The 19,257-nt window shown below is 30.9% G+C and overlaps 2 protein-coding genes across 8 annotated transcripts in view; one reads left to right on the top strand and one right to left on the bottom strand.

The window, feature by feature from the left end:
- The window catches only part of LOC142323472 (solute carrier family 41 member 1), a 185,630-nt gene that overhangs the window by 159,390 nt on the left and 6,983 nt on the right, over positions 1 to 19,257 (bottom strand). The window contains exon 1 of one of the 2 annotated variants that reach the window (XM_075363143.1): positions 12,871 to 13,281. The exons of the other annotated variant lie outside the window; for it this stretch is intronic. Within the exon in view, the coding sequence (XP_075219258.1) occupies positions 12,871 to 12,935 (65 nt within the window). The 5' untranslated portion in view covers positions 12,936 to 13,281. Of the gene's footprint in view, positions 1 to 12,870; positions 13,282 to 19,257 lie in introns of those variants that run through there. 2 annotated transcript variants of the gene reach the window in all.
- Positions 1 to 19,257, top strand: part of LOC142323473 (uncharacterized) — a 125,402-nt gene that overhangs the window by 102,216 nt on the left and 3,929 nt on the right. The window contains exon 8 of one of the 6 annotated variants that reach the window (XM_075363153.1): positions 229 to 371. The exons of the other annotated variants lie outside the window; for them this stretch is intronic. Within the exon in view, the coding sequence (XP_075219268.1) occupies positions 229 to 349 (121 nt within the window). The 3' untranslated portion in view covers positions 350 to 371. Of the gene's footprint in view, positions 1 to 228; positions 372 to 19,257 lie in introns of those variants that run through there. 6 annotated transcript variants of the gene reach the window in all.

Genomic DNA, 19,257 nt, shown 5'->3' with positions numbered 1-19,257 from the left:
ATGTTTATTTATAACATTCACTTAATGTCAGTCTGGTTGCTATGACATGTAGCTGAACGTCTTATGCTGTGGATTCAAGCAGCTTCATGTTCTAATATGTTAACTTAAATTAATAAATCTACATGTTGATCTGATGCATCTGTTTAAATAACTAATTGATATAAATGAATAGTTATGTCAGTTGTAATTATTATTATAGGTACTTACTTCCATTTTGTGTAATTACAGCATAGTGTCTGCAGAAATTATGAAATTAAAATGTGCACTGACTTTTCATGTTCATCTGCTTATCAATTTAACAGTAATTCTGCTACATTCAAGTCATCTCATAATATCACAGTCTGATTAAAGATGTTCACAAAAATGGCAGGAAATAAATTATTATTAATTGTAAAAGCATTTTTTTTTCTAATAAGAAAACTTTATTTTATAAATATCAGTATATATTTTATAAATTTAAATGTCTTATTTTGTAATTATATTATCAGATGTAAACTTGGTAATTATTATTACTGAACAACCTTACCAAGTGAGCTGAACATTAGCACCGCAAAGAAAAAAGATTATCCATCCAATTGCAAAGCTTGCATCTAATGGAGACTCACAGAACATTTTTCAACACACAATTTTCATTATTTTATATTTATACTAGCAAATCAAATTTCTTATCTATTTAAATCATATCTTTGTGATTCATTACTTACCCCATTAAATTTTGATTCTCTATCATGCTGATATCATCCATTTTAAGAGTTTCACTGTTCATGTGAAATATACGGATTAGTGATGTCGCTTAGCGCTAGCTTAATAATTACAATTTTTACTTAAAGATGATCCGACTGCTACTACATGTACTAAAACACTGAATTCAGTTGGCTTTGTGCTCTAATATGTCAACATAAAATATTGATTCCATATATCGATGTAATGTATTTATTTGAATATATAATCGATGTAGATGAGTAATCATTGATTATAAGTATTGTTTAGTCTAAAAAATCATTTAATATAAATAATTCTATTCGAACCTGACTAAACTGATAAGAATTAAATACTTAGTCCTAATTACTTCCCCGATTCAGTCATATCAGTAATTAAAATATTATATTTCAATAGCTGTATTATTATTCCACCTTAATATGAATCATGAATTAAGTATATATAGATCGAAATACAAGCAACTTCAGTCATAAAAATAAATCTTGTGAACTAGATGTAAAAGAGTATTTGTACCTTTTCTATTAACTTGTAAAATATTTTTTGTTGGTTTATTTGTATTTGGTACATCTCATAAATTATTTATATGCCTTCCTTATCAGTTTTCTTCTTTTTGTAAGCAGAAAACAGGACTAAATTAATCATTTAGTATTAGATAAATGTTAGATGAGCCACTACTTACTTTGGATTGTTAGGTTGGATATCAAATCATCAATTAAGTACGAATAAATAGTATTTTATGGAGACTGGAGAAGCATTTAATCTCATTCTATAGCAAATCTATTTATATTTATTAATTTCAAAGTGTTATTTCATCCAGTGTTAAATTACACAACAGAGTTTTTGACACCGATTCTCACATATGAAGATTACCCAATTCTCACATATGAAGATTACAATTATTAAAAATGTTTATAATTTTAAGAAATAAATATCCCTAACTGATTACTAATTCCACATACAAGTCTTCCAAAATAAACAATCCTAAAAGATAATTTCATCCCAAGAGTCTAGGACTCTTGATTCCTTCAGCGTACTTTTAAAAATCACTTTAGAAGTTACATCAAACAGTAAAATGAGATTATTTAATATTAATTTAAAAATTTTTAAATATTTAGTTACTGTGATTAATTCACTAGAAATGATCAAAAAGCCGTTCCTCAATCCCAGTAATTTCTTTTTTAATATAGCTTATTACACTCACCAATTTTTTTTTTTTTTAATTGTCATGAGTGCTTTAATTACATATTCTGCTTCTCTATTCTATTTCTTGTTAGATTATTATTCTTCTGGAACATTAAAATGTCCTTCAGGCTTTTGCAACAAAAGATAAGTTAAGTATTTTTTCACAGAAAATTTACAAGTATTCTATCAATAATAACAATTCTCTAGCTTTTTAGGCCTTGGTAGTTGTCCTCTTTGTTCACTTTTTTGATCGACCTGCTGAAGTAACAGAATGTATATAGATTAAAATGTTAGTATTTTATAAGAAAAATTTCCTTCAAGATCTATTCTTATTCCCTTTTTAGTCAAGCTTTACAGAACATCCAAAACAGGTTTTTAATTTTATCATAAGATCATATGAACACAAGTCTACATAGCATGACACATTTTAAATCAGAAACTGTTACATAGCCTAAGCCAGATCAAATTACAATATTTAAAATGCATGCTTTGAACTTATTTAGTCAATTAATCTGTAAAACGATATTTTTTAGGTTTAAGATAGTTATGATTTACCAATAAACAAATGTATAATTTGGTTAAACTGAAAAAATTGCTTATTTTAAGGCAAATTAAATCAAAACCACTATTAGTAACATCAGGTTTTTACATAGCACTACAAGAGTTAAGAAATTGGTACCTTCACTGTAAAACAATGTATTAATTTAAAATAGTCCTGTGTAAGATGATCATAAACTGTATCACCTTTTGACCTGATAATCCCATAACACCATATAATTATATATATATATATATATATATATATATATATATATACAAAGGGCATTAGGAAACTATTACAATATGACAAGAATAGATAAGATATGACAGTTATAAGTTAGCACGTGTTTAGACAGGTCCAAACCTGCACTATAGCTGCTCTAGTCACTGTCATAGTGTCATTTGCGTTTTGGCTGTGCTAGTGAAAAGAGGTAGTGATGTTATCATTGTTGAAAACTTAATACTGGACAATTTTGCACATGGGTTAAGTAATGGTCAGTATTTAGAGAAAATAACCCCTGTGCTTGGAAAGAATTGTCCTCATCATACAACAATATTTAGGTAGTACTGAAATTTTGAAAGAATTTTGCCCATGAGAGATGACCTTTAAGTTAGAAACATTGTACCCTTCGGGTGTCGCATAACTTGATCGACAAACTCTCGATAAAACTGTTAAAGCACCCTCTCTACAGTCCTAACCACACTCTATATGACTTCGAACTGTTCCCTAGGTAAAGAACATGCTGAAAGGGAGGCATTTTATGAATAATGATGACCTCCTTAGGACTTGGGATGACAAGAATGCCCAGAACAAAACATGGCAGTGTTTTTTTTTTTTTAATGGAAACTGGTTTCAAAGGGGTTGAGAAGTGTATAATGTGTAGTGGTAATTATTTTGAAAAATTGTATATATATTTGCCAGTTCATAGTTTCACATACAAAATCATAAATGTCAACAATTATTTTTATATTCTGCACGTATACAAGAAAGGGCTGCATCTTAATACTACTCAAAAATTGTGAAATGTACAAACACACATTAATAGAATTCCAAATAAACACTTCAAATCTAAGATACTTTGGACCGCATTCTAAATATGTGTCTACTTAGCTCAAGAAAAACCACCAGCACTGATATCAGCTCTGACAAAATGAGAAACACCAGCACCAGTTATGAAGACTGCTACAACAGCGATTTAAATCATTATAACGTGAGGTTTTTTAAACGATATTTTCAGTAAATTCAGTTCAGTCGGACGTTAAAAAGTTGTAGCTTTTCACTACCAACCCCTGTGAACAGAAACGTCACAACACTTTTTTCTGATGACCAGTTTATCTTTCTGTGATAAACTCTTTCTTTTACGTCCGTTTAATTCATAAATTATAAAACGCTAAAACGGGTTAAAATCAACCGTGTTCACAGTCTTAATTGTAAATTACGATCTCGGTTTACATAGTGGAATAAGAACTCTCGGGAGTCTGATCTACGGAACTTATATGAGACCTCCAGCTAAGAGCGGTTCTAAATAGATACCCGGGAGTCTTTCCTGATCGGGTGGTTTTATTTTATTGTCGGTCCAAATATACTCTGTTTTACTTTCATTCGGCATCAATCGATTCTTATTAAACCGTTCTTTCTTCCTCACAAAATCGCGCAGACTATCTCCCGTAACTTGCTAATTACTTCAGTAAACAGAAATCAAGAAATTACGATTAGCATCGTAGGTTGTGATCCTCAGAATTATACCCGATGTATATCTTCTGACGATTCCTCTATTAATTTTTCCGCTTACACTCGTACATCGATCAGAATCGGTGATGTACAGCAATATCTTTCATTTTTTTCTCTGCATCATCAGATTTATTCTCTTCTGGTATCTGTATAGCCGTTTAATCTTTATGCTTCCGAACCGTGCCGAATTCACTTTAGAACTTTTAGTCCAACATCCTACTACTAGATACAGAGGCAGATTTAATCCGGATTGCTTACAATCGAGTCGATCGGCCGAATGCGCAGCCGAGGATCGCATATGTTGTAACAAGTTATGTATCATGTAAAATTAGATTTTTTAATGAATTTTATAATATCGTACTCATAGTATAGTAATGTATGTATCTGCTTAGTATGTAAAAATTTATAAAAAAATATATTTAATATAAAGATTAATGTGTGTTTTCAGCGTTTCATTTTCTTAAGATACCGTGTATCACTCGCACGATAAAAATGTATTGTCGCCATCATCTTAACGATGTTGTTTGTAAATCAGATAAATAACAACCAACTACTATTAGTAATTAAGATTTTATAATTACGTTTCCTGTATATGATAATCGACATAAAAAAGTTTATCATTAATTTAGAGTTCGAGAGTTATTTAATGAAGGAAAGTGATTTTTATTTCAGATTCCTAATCGGTTAAGAGAAACTCTATTATGAGTAAACAAACACAACTTTGATAACCGCGATGGAGAGATTTTTAAAAATACATCTTACATATATTGATCAAAATTCTTTAATATCATGTACATAAACTCTTTAAAACAATTATGCGCACAATAAAGGTATCCTTTTAAACATTAAGGCCTGAATATACTTATGTTTTTATGTAAAAAAAAGCTTTTTTCATTATTAATTTTAAATAGCCTGTTATTAATTATTTTTGATCGGTATCAGAAATGCGAAACAAATAATAAATAAATTTGTGTCTTAATGAACAAACATCTACGTTGATTATATTTTTTCGGACTATTCATTTTTAATGAATTTCTTCCTCGCATCACCTAAAGCATTTCATTAGGTTTTTACTGTCTTGAAGAAGTAAAACCTACAAATCCGTCGTACAGATTTGTGTTTATTTTTCATAATCAGCAGCTTCCCACCACCGATTCTCTGTTGTAGTCTCGGTCAGTTTCATAAAAAAATTGCTAACTTTGTTAATTTATTTGCGTGCATAAACCTAAACTAAATTGGATTAATTTTATTAAATTTTAACCGTTTAGGCCCTAGGCAATAAACGTCCTAACGATCTCATAGCAAGCCTAAATAGCTTGTAAATAGGAGTATCTAATAGGTAAAAAAATGCTGTGAAAATCTTAACCCGAGACAACGAAATAATCGTGTCTAAAGTTTATAATATATAATGCTTTAAGCTTTACTCCGATTAAAATAAAAAACTAATAATAAATAAAATTTTTTTAATTAATTTCAATTTTTTTTATATTAATACTACTTTTTTTTTAAAATTGAAATTAATTAAAAAATTGTAATTTATTATTCATTTTTATTTTTTATTAAATCGATTGCGTAACATAAAAGAGGATTTTTGTAACGCATCGTTTTATAACAGAAAACCGTACATTAATTTGTCGCTGTCTTTCTTTTGGCTGTGATAACGAGTAAAGCGTTCGAGTTTCAAGAGACACTAGTTACGTAACTTTCTGTGAGATCAATCGTGCTCGGATACGACTGAACGTGCTGAACGAAATGGAAGTGTCGCTTGCGGGGCTAAATAATGTCGGCTCGGCATGCCGATAGGCATTATAATAAATCTGATCGGTGAAGGCAACGAGAAACTACTTCAGACCTCACTCTCCGTGGTAAATCTGGCGTGAGATGCTTGTTATTCTCAAGAATAACACAGACGTTTTTGTCTTTTTAAATGACATTTAAAAAATTTTTCATATTTAAATGAATTCGCCTCTCGTCAGTTAGTCTGCGACCGTTCGGTTATGGAGGTTAACATCAGACATTTTTATAGAGATCTGTTATGTTTGTAGGTTGTTTTTGTAGATTTCTATTACAGAGATAACAGAACGACCTCCATTTCAATTCTTACGAAATTATTTTTTAGTTTCTTCAATAATTTTATAAATTCTTTCTAAACTATAACGTTCATCTAGTTCTCATGAAGCTTCATTCTAGTATAAAAAAATTTGTTATGTCGTTTTGCATACAGCACGATTTCATCTTTTCGATTTAAAAAATCGAATAATTATATTTTAATCGAAAAATACATTTTCCTTCTTTTACTTAATTTTTGTCGATATCTACGATATGATCGATTTAAAAGTGAAAAATATAACCGTTTACCCGAGTTCAAGGTAGCTTTTGCTCGTCGAGTCTGTAAAGAAGCTCAATCTGGAGTGAAGTCGCCTCGAACTGGAATGAGTTGCTATAACAAGCATCGTAGTAACAGTTTTATCATTTTTACGCACAATGCGTCACGAATACCGGAACTCAATGTTTTTTTTTACAATTTTGGCATTCGGTGTGTAACCAAAAAAAAGTAATTGTAACTTGTAGTTTTTCTGTTTCTCGTGTGTATATATATACATATACAGTGGGTGGGCCAAAAATAACATTGGTTTTAAATTGCTCGCCATTATCGTCTGGAGGGGGTTGTTAACCTTGAATGTCTTGCTTATCTTATCTGTAGCAGTTCCGATTAGTAGTTATACGAAGGAAAATCGAATTATTATTAAAACTCATTACAAATGCGGTGAGTCTTTTGTGGAAATAGTTTACGTAAAGTAATATTTAGTAGGGAAAGCGTACCGAATGAGTAAATAGTTCGGCGATTAGTGAAAAAATTTGAAGATACAGGCGCTGTTTTAGACGTAAAACAATCTGGTTGCTGTCGCACAGACCGGTCTCTTTGACAACAACGATTCAGTGCGCGACAGTGTTGAAGTAGCCCCAAAAACACCATCTCGTCTCGTTTACAAGAATTTGGGATAGCCAAAAGGACTTGAAGAAGAATTCTAACAAAATATGAACATATGCACTCGTATAAAATACAGTTAACACAACAACTTAAGGCAGCATCTTAAGCGCCGAAAGTTCGCTTATTTTGTGTTGCAACAATAGTGTGTTTAGGGGGAGGAATTCAAAAACTAGTAAAACCTGACCGTCTTTCAGTTCGAACTCAATCGATGGGAGCAGGTGGCTTTAACACGTCTTCATAGGGCGCACCGATATTGCGTGCTTGTATTTGCTCGCATCCGTCTCTTTCCCGAATCGCAATCGAGCCCGTTATGCTTACACGATGTAAATTAATGACCGTATTTTATACCCCCGCGTAAATAATCGTAATAATTATTATTTTCAAATTAAGTTTTGTTAATTATACGATAAAACTTATAACGACAAATAAGATTAGAAAATTCGGATAGGACGTGGTGTTTTGTACGTTTTTACTAGATGAGCAAAGTCGATAAATGAAAGCCGATGAGAGATTTGTACAACAATTTAGGGAGAGAATATATATATATATATATATATATATATATATAGTTTTAATATCTTTAATTTTTTCCGTTTTGAAATAAGAATATTAAATAATCGACAAATAGTCCGCCGGTATAACGGTCAATACTGATCGGAAGATTACGTAACATCCATTTTCCTATAATTATTGTAGGAAGTACGTCCTTGAGCGACATCGTGTTTCATTTTATATCTCGTATTCGAAAACCGACAGCTTAAGCAGAACTTTTGACGATAAGGTGTGTTGTCCTTTGTGAACCACTCCTTAAACTACGCGTGCAATGGATGTACGTAGTATGCGACCGATTTTCATCGGTACGGATGCAAAATCAAATACTACTAATTATTATTGACAGATTGCGGGCAGTATCGGTGTAATCGTTCAACCCGATAAATGCTTTTTTAAACGAGATTTGTTATTACTTGTTACGGATTCGACCGTAGACCTAATTAAAAGTCGCTGGAAATAATATTTCGATGAAGTAAACGGCATTTTGATGTTCTACTGTGTTTTAGGAACGGTTATTTGCGTTAAATCACTTACGAGGAAACGTCTTGGGTGAAAAGTAACATTTTTCATTCGTAATAATTTATTTAATATTTTTTTGACCGCACACTGCACGACAGTAAATTCGGTTAATTTTTTTTTTATTAAATAAAACGTTAAAACAGGTTAGAATATCCTTGGAACTCTTTTAAGGTTTCTGTTTGTCGGATAACTAAAAGTAAACACATTTAACTGTAACTAACGTAACCGCAATAGATATATATGGAAGAATAAATTCAGCGCGTTCGTTTAAGAAACGTCATTAGATATAAATTTTTCACACTCTTCGCTGCCATTGTTCATCGTAGGAACTACGGGTTCCTCATTGGGTTATTTGATTTCATTAAAGGAATTCGTGCGATCCGAATATGTCCTTCGAATCTTTTTAATTTACCTTTAAAAAACCTTTAACGGTTTCCTCGCGTTAGCACCTCATTCGTTAGGAATTTTACATCATTTTATTAAACGAGTCGTCGATCTCTTTAATGTATCAACTACAAAGATAGTAAAAAGGAGATTAAGCAGATTATTGAAAAATAAACAAAACGGCGGAACATTATAGATTAAAGACAACGGCGTTACCGAATAGCAGACGATACGGAAATCGTTTATACCAACCTATGCTTTCAAGACGAGGGAAGGGAGCCGCTACACGAAATATGAGGAGACGAAATAGTAATACAATCGTATAATTTCTCATTTTTCCGAGAATCAACGGTAAAAAATTAAAAAAAAAAAAAAAAAAGATTAGTCTCGGCGTTTCGGTAGGTCTGACGATAAATCTTCAACGCTGAAAGGATTGCATTCGAACATCGTTCGAATCTACTTCGGGGTTAAGGAACGATCATTGCATGATCGTTCCTTAACACCGCTTCTTCCAAAAAATTAACAGACTTCCAGATTCGATTTTATTTCTGCTTCTCATTCATCTTATAGCAAAACTAATGGCAGAATAATGAAATACACCGATTTTAAATGATACCGTAAGAACATTTTTTTATGACAGACAGTATAGAAGTTACATCGACTAGAAGCTATGCCGATTCGACGTACATTTAAGAACATTCTGTGATCTCGTTTAGCCCGTTTATGATATTATCGTGTTTACAAATAAATTAGAATCGAATTAAACGAAATCGAATACCCGATTCAATCAAATGAAAAAGAGAAAGCCACCCGTAAATATTCCTTCAGCGGATATCCGCGTTTTGACCAGATATACGAATAACTTCGAGCTTATGTAGATCGTCATCTGTTTTTCTTTATTTGCACGAAAGAAGACAGCATTTAATTAAAAAAAGAATTGCTTAAATTTTAAACTACTATCGTATCCGAATAATTAGCTTTACTTCCGTCGTAACGTTCGATCGGTTTTTTTATTATGATTCATCTTACAGAAATAAACGATCGTACTCGTACTTATTCACAAAAATATTGTAACCAGACCAGTATAACGGACCTGAGTAATGGATTCCTACCGATTAAGAAGAAAGTAGTAGAAAATATAATAATGGAGGATTCCAGAAAGGGACTAAAAGGAACCCTTTTAGAAAAGATAACAGGACCGTTTAACAATCATCTTTTGTAATACTGCCCACTGACACACCTAAACAAATATTTGTTCCGGGAGAAGAGTTACCGGATCAGTGTAGGAATTTCATTGGAACGTGTAAGAATTTTATTCTCACGCTTCGAGTTGGGTGCGGTCAGGTAGATAAAGAAGATAGGAGTATAAATACCCTGAGGAAGACCAGTTGAAATTAGTACTGCGAAATTAGTCTAAGCGAGACGTTATGATGTGAGTTCTGCAAGATGTTACTCTGCGAGGAGGTTAGTGCGTGCACGTTCGGCGCAATTACGGTGACATCACAAGTAACTCCAGTGTGGACAATGCATGAAAACGAGAAACGGTTCAGTGAGCTACTGTTAGACTATAAGTGAAAGAAATAATGTACTAAATTTCATTCGTAAACTGTTAGGTAGTTTTATTTGTGAACAGCAAAGGTATTTGCCGTGAAAGAACTTTACACTTGTCTTATCTGTTGTTTGTTGTTAATACAAGATTAGTGGTTAAAAGTGTTAAGGGTAGCGGTCATGCTAATGTCTTTTGTCATCGGGACTGAATTCTGCTTTTCATTATTTGTCTACTTGTGATTAAATCCTGACGATTACTTTAAATTTTGTTTTGTATGTAATCACTATTTATTATTATTATTATTATTATTGTTGTTGTTGTTATTGTGGTTGTGATTACTACGATCAGTATTTGTTTATTTATTATTGTTATTATTCTAATTATTATTGTGAGTTATTTATTATATTCGCTTATTATTATTATTGCTATTGTCATTATTGATTTTTTTTGTTTTACTTATGTTCTTAAATAATTAATTGTAATTATATAAATACTTTCAATTGTCAATCTCTTAATATTATGATTGAGCCGCAAACACGCGATAATATATTATTTGACACCAAACGATGACGTACTCAAAAAAATATTAGAGAATACCTCTACTGAACGCTAATTTTTTAGTCGGAAATAAAATCTGATTAAGGGTCCCGAAAACGACCTCCATAAAAAAAGGGACTAAAATTCTTTCCATCGTTACAGCTTTAAACTGGTAGAGGGCGGAATTATTATTTTTTATAAATCAGACGCCGTTAAATTCAATAAATAATATGTACCAAATTTTTATGAATTTTCATGGCTTTTTATGAGGTTTTGAAATCGGTCTTGATTTTGTCCATTTACGCAGTACGGTATTCGTTTACTGTAACATATGTGTGATAAAAATAAAGGTGCCCTTATCGCTGCTGGCCCGCTCTCTCCTGAAAGTATAATTTTGATCACCGTTATTGCCCCCGCGTATCGTATGTTCTGCTCACATCCGAGTTTTACTAGTACCCTGGTGCATTCACCGGTCAGATAATCGTTCATATTTTATTAACCCAACATCATCTGAGATTTTCGTTACCCATAATATGCTCTATCCGCGTTTATTCGCGCCTTCATCAACAGGATGTTGTCAACGGTGCAAAAGGCGCTCTGTTTTTTAAATGGCCATTTACTCTTTTTTATGTACAGCTAATCGTTTCAAAAACTTATGATATAAGAAAGGGTTATAAAAAGGTTCTGAAATACGAGGGGAAAATTTCTATACGGATAAAAAAATATGAATGAAAAATTTAATTAAAAACGTATTCGTTAGTCGATCTATAATAAAAAATTAAACTCATTAGTTTGTGTATAGCATTTTCCCATAATATCGTTTTCATTCGACTTTCTAGAGCTTTTTTAGTTTGTCCAGGTTAGTTTCTGAAACGGTACAGCGTGTATTCTGGATTAGTTTTAAAGAGATAATTATGGTGGACTTTAAGGAATAAACAATAATGTTAATAAACCGTAAAAAAAAGTAGCTTAACGTTTTTAATAAGTTATCTGTTGTCGGAAAAAATGGTTGGAAGAAACACCGAAAACAAAGTCTATAAACACTCTGCGTTTAAAATGTAAAATTAATTTTCATAAATGAAAGTATTAATTGCTGTATATAAATTTAAAAATCTGAATGTTTAATTTGTATCCATTTTATGACTTCTACTAGAATCTTCAATTTTTTATAAAATTACAAGTTGAAAAATGCTTTAAAAACATGTTTTGATAAATGCACTATCGTCAGCTACAGTTAACTACTCAACTATAGCTATAGTGGTGGCTATAGTTATATGCCAACTGTAGTTAAATAAGTAAATATTACTTTTAATTGAGATGTAAGTTTAATCAAACATTTTTATTAATAGATGTAACTTACAATACTTTTTAAAAATAAATCTAGTATTTTTAATTTATTATAACTCCTGATGACGCATGCGTCGAAACACGTTTTTAAAGATTAACTAAAAAATTATAAAACGTTTTTAAAAGAACTGGAGATTCTGTGAAAAAAATACATGTGAATTAATATTATTTAGCAGAATCATTTTAATTATAATAGTAATAGCTGTATTAATTGATTTTAAATATATATAATATATATATATATAGTTATCATATAATCAGTAGAAGCCGTATCATCTGAAGATTACTTGACATGTAAAAAAACTTTCATTTATTATTTTTAATAATAATTTCTTGAAATGTAATAACTTTTTCCAAAACTGAAGATATACGTCAAGACTTTATATGAAACAGGCAAAAACCATATATATATATATATAAACTCACACGTACACAGATGTATCTGTGGTCATCCCTGAAGAATATATCGGCCGAACGAACCGATTTAAGTTCTAATCTTGGAAAATAAATACGGTATTAAAGTCGGAAAATGTTTAATCTACTCGTACCTTAAAAACTAAGTTTACCGATAATTTATTACGATGTAAATTCTTCACATCAGCCCCCAAAATTGTTTTTCAGCAAATAATTTACAAAATTTTGGATTACTAGATTCTAGATTACATCCATCATATAGAAGTAATGTTTATTTTTTTCTAAATTTTAATTCAAGATATGCTAAAATAGTTCAATAGATTATCTATGACTTAACTATTGGATATTCAATTTAAATTTTATTATGATTTTTTTTATTTTTAAAAAATAGCAAAATCTCACCGAATGTAGCGCCTTCCTGCTCGCTGCATTGTCGTATCAAAATAATGAATTTGAACTGAAGTCATGACAAAGTTCGCACAAAAATCACTACGGTACACTACTGTTCAACGCTGAATAGTTTTATCAATTATTCATTTAAATTTCTATCGGTTAGATTGCAATGATGGCAGAAATATTGCACGCGTAAACTTTTTCGGCTGAACGTTAGTTAAAAAAAAAATACTTGTTTTTATCGAATAATCAGAGGTTTAGAGTGCCGTTACTACGAACTCGCCGCGTGTAATTACTGTTTTGACTGGGGGTTTGTTAACCTCAATTTGGCAACAGTCAAACTGTACGTTTTTTGAACAAATTCCTTGATAAAAAAATATATAAGCATAAAATCGAAGTAGAACAGAAGCAGTTATGTAGAGAAAACATAATTTATCGACGTGTTGATAAACTATTTTTGCTTTGGATACTAAATCCGTGGTATTCAAAATATTTAAATATTATTGGAATAAACTACACAAAAGAAATTAATAAGATACGTTTTAGTTTATTCACCGATTTCACCGCCAGATATCGCTACGGTCGTACTACACCAGTTGTCATCCTTGCCCTGACTCCCATTATTTATTCTCTCGCAACATCTACAGAGTTTGTCTACTATTACCTTCGTATTTAAAAGGATGGTTAGTTTATGCATGAGGTTGGAACGAAAATTGTGGTTGGTCGTTTTATGTAAAAATTGGATATTATCCCGGTTTACCATCCTTTTTATTGTTTTGCCTTGACCGTTTTTATTTGTGAGACGTTGGTTAGTAAAATTATTCAGTATTATTATTATTATCAGTAGTAATAATAATAATAATAGGACTACCATTTAAAACTGTTTTGATACGCCTAAGTGAGAGCACTGTAGAAAAACGTATTTTAGCAGCAGTTAACACGTGTCTGCTTATAATAAAACAAGTATTCATTGACAAAACGCTGAACATCTTTTCCGGTGAGTTTTGAAATTCTAATCTTGACACGGTACATTCTATCGAATGTTTAATAACGATAAAAAATCAATATTTTTAGTACTGATAACAACCCGTCAGCAATCTTTCGTAGTAAACTTCTTGATTCTGTCGGTCTGAACGAATAAAATACTTCACAAAAGTGTTACATGTCGGCTGAAAATTTATCGATACGAAAATAATTTTTACTCAGCTCTTTTAAAGTACATGCCCCGTGGTTGTGTCAGGAATGTGTGTGTGTGTGTGTGTGCACATTCTCTTATCATAGGAGAAAAAAAAAATATATATATATATATATGTAAAGTTTATGTGACATTAGACACATAATAATCTTATCATAAAAGATAATTTATATTGTCATACACATATATATAGAGAGAGAGGGGGTATACGACAGGAAAGCCTTATAATATAATAGGCGGCAAAAAAAATAATCACTTATTTTAGTGAAAAAGACTATAGATAGGCTAGGTAAATATTTATAGTGTCTGAATGTTTTAACGTATTGTTTTTCCTCTTCTCTCAAAGTCTACAAATGTTATAGGTTAAAGACTTTGCCTTGTGATATCTAGAAAGATGATGCACATTGGAGTACGCTGTTTTTAGAAGTTATTCTTTTTATCGAAAATAATTTTTTTATCGTGGTGAAATTCATTTATTAATGATTTTTTTAATAACAAAAACTTATTGACCTGCAATCATTAATCGGCACTATTTCAACTAATGCAGCCATATACTTACCATGCCCGCTCGATCGGGTTCATCGGTTGATTTATTGATTTCGAAAAATATGGTGGTGGATTACGTCTATAGTTTACAATGATATAATAGATATCATTTACGCGTATGAAAGCACACATTTTTATAGAATCTCATTTCTGTATTTTCATTTCGATATTTTATCGTTTCCAAATGTAATAATATTATGGAAATCGCTACGGCTATTCGTTGTTCAAAACCTTTAAATACATTTCATTTTAAGGCTGAAATGCAGTTTGTCTCCGACCGATGAATATAGAAATAAGTAGAATTTTTACCTGGTAGATGACGTTAGTTTTTTAAACGACCTTGCACAGACGATCTACTGATTACATGTATTTCTGTTCTACTGATATTTAATTTTTATTATGGAAGGAGTTGTGGGAAGTCACGTTTTTATTTTAAATTTAAATAGAAATGTGCTTACTAAATTGATTTGTTGTACGTTAGATAGTGAAGGATATGTAAGGCGTTCTTTTTTTTTAAATGTCCATTTACTCTTTTTTATGTATAGCTAATATTTCCAAAAACGTATGATATAAGAAAGGGTTCAGAAATACGAAGGGAAAATTTCTGAAGGGATGAAATCGTTAGCCTCCGCTTATTTAAATTTTCATTATTTTCTTACTCGGCGTAAAATTAATCAAGTGGCATAAAATGTTTCATGAGTTATAAAAATATTATTCCTAAAAAAAAAAAATACCTAGAATTCGGCAAAAGTGATATTTCAAAAATGGTATCACACAAAAATTGTGGATGATGGAAAATTTTTATTGCAGTTTTGAATTCACCATTAAAGGTTACATTAGGATCCCAACAATACTTTTATGTGCTACTAACAGCTTCTATTAATGTTATGAGCACCAAGCGGGCTGGTAGCGTCAGTACTGTACAATTTGATGTTATTCAATATACATTTTTCAGTATCAAACTGCTGGCCTCGGAATTTTATTTAAGGCAATTTCTTTTTTCCGTTCACATATTTCAGTCGGGTATACTACTTTCGTACTTTCTGTATTCTACGCTAAATCTCTGTAAATGTTTAATAATTTTCGAAATATTTAAGAAACGAATAATATGATAAAAAAATCTTTTATGATATTTGACTCGGTGAATCAGAAATCATTGTTCAGACATTTCTACTTGTAGAACGTTTTTCTTTCCATATAACATAGAGGTTAAAAATATAAAAATTGATTTAAGTAGTAGTTCTACACGTGAAGCTATAATGTACAATATTACAATTCGATATATAATTTGTGACGATTTTGACGTCAATTTTCTTAACAAATCAAGTGTTTTGACGCTACAGCAGTGTTAGTTATTAAATATTTTATAAAGGCTACGAGGGCCTTTTTATGCTAACACTGCCATTTTTAATAAATTATTAACCCGCTTAACAAATTTTACTGTTTATTCAAACTAAAAAAAAAATTTCAATACCCTAAATTTTTCGCCGTATCCATTTAACAGATATAAACTCTACTGCGCATTCATAGATACGCGCTCAAATAAATGTTCATAATATTTATATCTTTACTTATTTAGTAGTGCCTTCGAATATTTAATTTAGCGTGTTATCACATATTTATTATTTTAAATTATTAACGTGGAATTTAACCGCTTCTAATTTCTATTTTATTATTAATTATGTGTTTTGTGGGACTGCTTTGATCAAGAATTTTACCACAGAATTCCTTGATCCATCCGGGAAAGTTCTTTTTTTAACATAATGTATATTATACATTGCATATCATGCATTGTTGTTATATTATACAAATCAAATAAAATATTTGTTTATTACTAAAAGAATTTAAAAATGTAACTCCACCCGAAGGAATCCTTGTAAAAGGTCAGTTTAATATTTATAGTATTACACTAATTGATAGAAAAACTTAAAGTAATTTGTGTAGGTTTGGATGAACTTTTTAAGCATTTTTGTACGAATTCAACTATGCACTCAAGTACAGTTACGTATCACATAGTACAATATTATTAAGAAAACCTCAAATGATAATACTCTGGATTACTCGAACCAAAAAATACTTAATATAAATTTACTTATCTCTATGATACAGATTGTAAACTATTCCCACCCGCATACATCTTTTTTTATTAAAAAAAAACTAGCAGACCCGGCAATCCTTTGCTATTGCTAGATTGGAGTATGTATATATAGATTAAATGAACACAATTGAAAGTTTGATAAAACATTAACAAAATTAACATTACGGAACTTCACAAAATTTAATCTTACCGTTACCCTTTCTCTCTTTTTCCTTTCCCCCATTTCCTTTTACCATATTCACTTTCCACATTTCCTCTCCGTTCCCCCACCCATTTATCTTCCCTTATTTCTCTTTCCCCCTTGCTCTTTCCCTTTTTTCTCCTTTCAATTTCCTTTTCCCCTTTTCCTTTTTTTTTCATTTGCCACTTCTTCCCTTTTACATTTTTCGATTTTCCCTTTTTCCCCGCGCGTAAATCGGTCCAGTGGTTTTTTTAGTCTATAGCGGACACACATATCGGAAACATTGAAATGGAATCGTAAAATATTTAGTATAGCGTGTGTTGCTTTTACGTCCAACAGATAGCACTGTTTTTTAAAAAAGCTTGTTTTTATCTGTTACAGGTGTGACATCTTAGGTATATAGATAGTAGATAAATAAAAACACGCGCGTATTCGAATGAAACATTGTGTCAAAATTTCAAAGCAATCGGTGAAGAACTTTCAGAGATTTAAGATTTTGAACAAACGAATATTTACATTTTTATTTATATAGATGTTCATGTGCGACCCTTTCAAGATTTATTACCCTTCAATATATTTTCCTTGCTAGCATCATTTTTTTTTAAATTTAGTAGAATCAATTCTCAAATACACAACCCTACTTAATTTCATGATCGCAGGATAAACTTCTGAGGTAAAAAGCAAAATAGAAACGAACCTATTTTACATTCATATATATAAAATATTTTATAACTAAGATTATTAGTATTTTTAGACTCAGAGGATCTCAGTGTTAAGATATACAGAAGTCCTGATGGGTCTTGACCACTGGCATAATAACATTTTTAAGTTTATTGCACGGTTTTGAATTTTTTTTATAAACAGGATAATTTGGAAAGTTTCAGATTTCTTGTGTGAGGCTTTCTTTTCCTAATCCTATTCCATAAGATTGATTTCAAGATTCTGGGATTTAGTGGGGAAAAACAAGTACTGAATGATTTACTGTCAAAATTGAAATAAAATATAAAGCTTATAGTGTAGAATGATATGATAATAATAGTAAAAATTATAAAGATAAAGATTTAATTCAAAGTGTAATGTTATATTTTCTCCTGCCGTTCAGTACTAAGGTAGTATTGTTTACATTGAAAAACTTGCTAGGTTTTAGTCAGTTCATTTAAATATTCACAGAAAACTGATTATTATTATTATTATTATACTTTCTTTCTTTTTCCTGTTTAGCCTCCGGTAACTACCGTTTAGATAATTCTTCAGAGGATGAATGAAGATGATGTGTATGAGTGTAAATGAAGTGTAGTCTTGTACATTCTCAGTTCGACCATTCCTGAGATGTGTGGTTAATTGAAACCCAACCACCAAAGAACACCAGTATCCACGATCTAGTATTCAAATCCGTGTAAAAATTACTGGCTTTACTAGGACTTGAACGCTGGAACTCTCGACTTCCAAATCAGCTGATTTGGGAAGACGCGTTCACCACTAGACCAACCCGGTGGGTTAATTATTATTATTCTGAAAACATAATGCCCTACTTTGATAAAGACCAACATGGTACTGACATCTTTATACTGAACATATTTATGGTAGACTGTTAAATGCATGCACTGTTTAGACTTCATGGTGACATAGGATTCTGTCCTGTCTTCTGGCTATTTTAGAGTCTAGAATAAATACAACAGCCTTTTACCCCAATCTAGTATTCAATCTAAGTGTTCCGCTATTCTGTTACCTGTCTTCCTTTATTGCTTCTAGTTCATTATTTACAAGTTTTTAAAGACATGTTATGATGCGGTATGCAAGATTACAATGTTTCATGATGAAAACATGTAGCCATTCTTTTATAACCATTTCTCAACATTCTCATTCTTGTTAATTTAATTTGACATGCGTAAAACTGTTGAGTTACATTAGCATCATTAATTTAAAATTATTTTTGTGTTAATCCCTTTGTAAAAGCAGAGGGTTAAATATATAATAAAATATTGTACTTAAGGTAAATATTTAAAAGTATACCATTTTAAATAAATAATCTTATTCGTATCAAAATTCTATGTATTTGTCTTTCTATATTATAAAACATTTCTGTTTTTTTTGAAATACTTGTTTGGTATAATTCAGTTTAAAATGAAAATAAACCTGACTTTTTTAAGCTTTAAAAGAAAATGTAAATTTCCATGCTGGAATGGTAGCACCTCGGCCTTTCATCCGAAGGTCCCGGGTTCAAATCCTGGTCAGGGATGGAATTTTTTATACGCTAACAAAATTCTGTTTCCATATCCCACGCACAAGCTTCAAGCTTATGCGGCGATATCATCAAAGCACAAAAAAATAATATTGATGTTATGACAGGTAATAATATTACAGAACAATTATTAC

This window comes from Lycorma delicatula, chromosome 4 (genome assembly GCF_047948215.1).
Source record: "Lycorma delicatula isolate Av1 chromosome 4, ASM4794821v1, whole genome shotgun sequence".
Classification (NCBI taxonomy): Eukaryota; Metazoa; Arthropoda; class Insecta; order Hemiptera; family Fulgoridae; genus Lycorma; species Lycorma delicatula.
The sequence above is the reverse complement of the archived record's forward strand: the minus strand, read 5'-3'. Positions and strand labels throughout refer to the sequence as shown.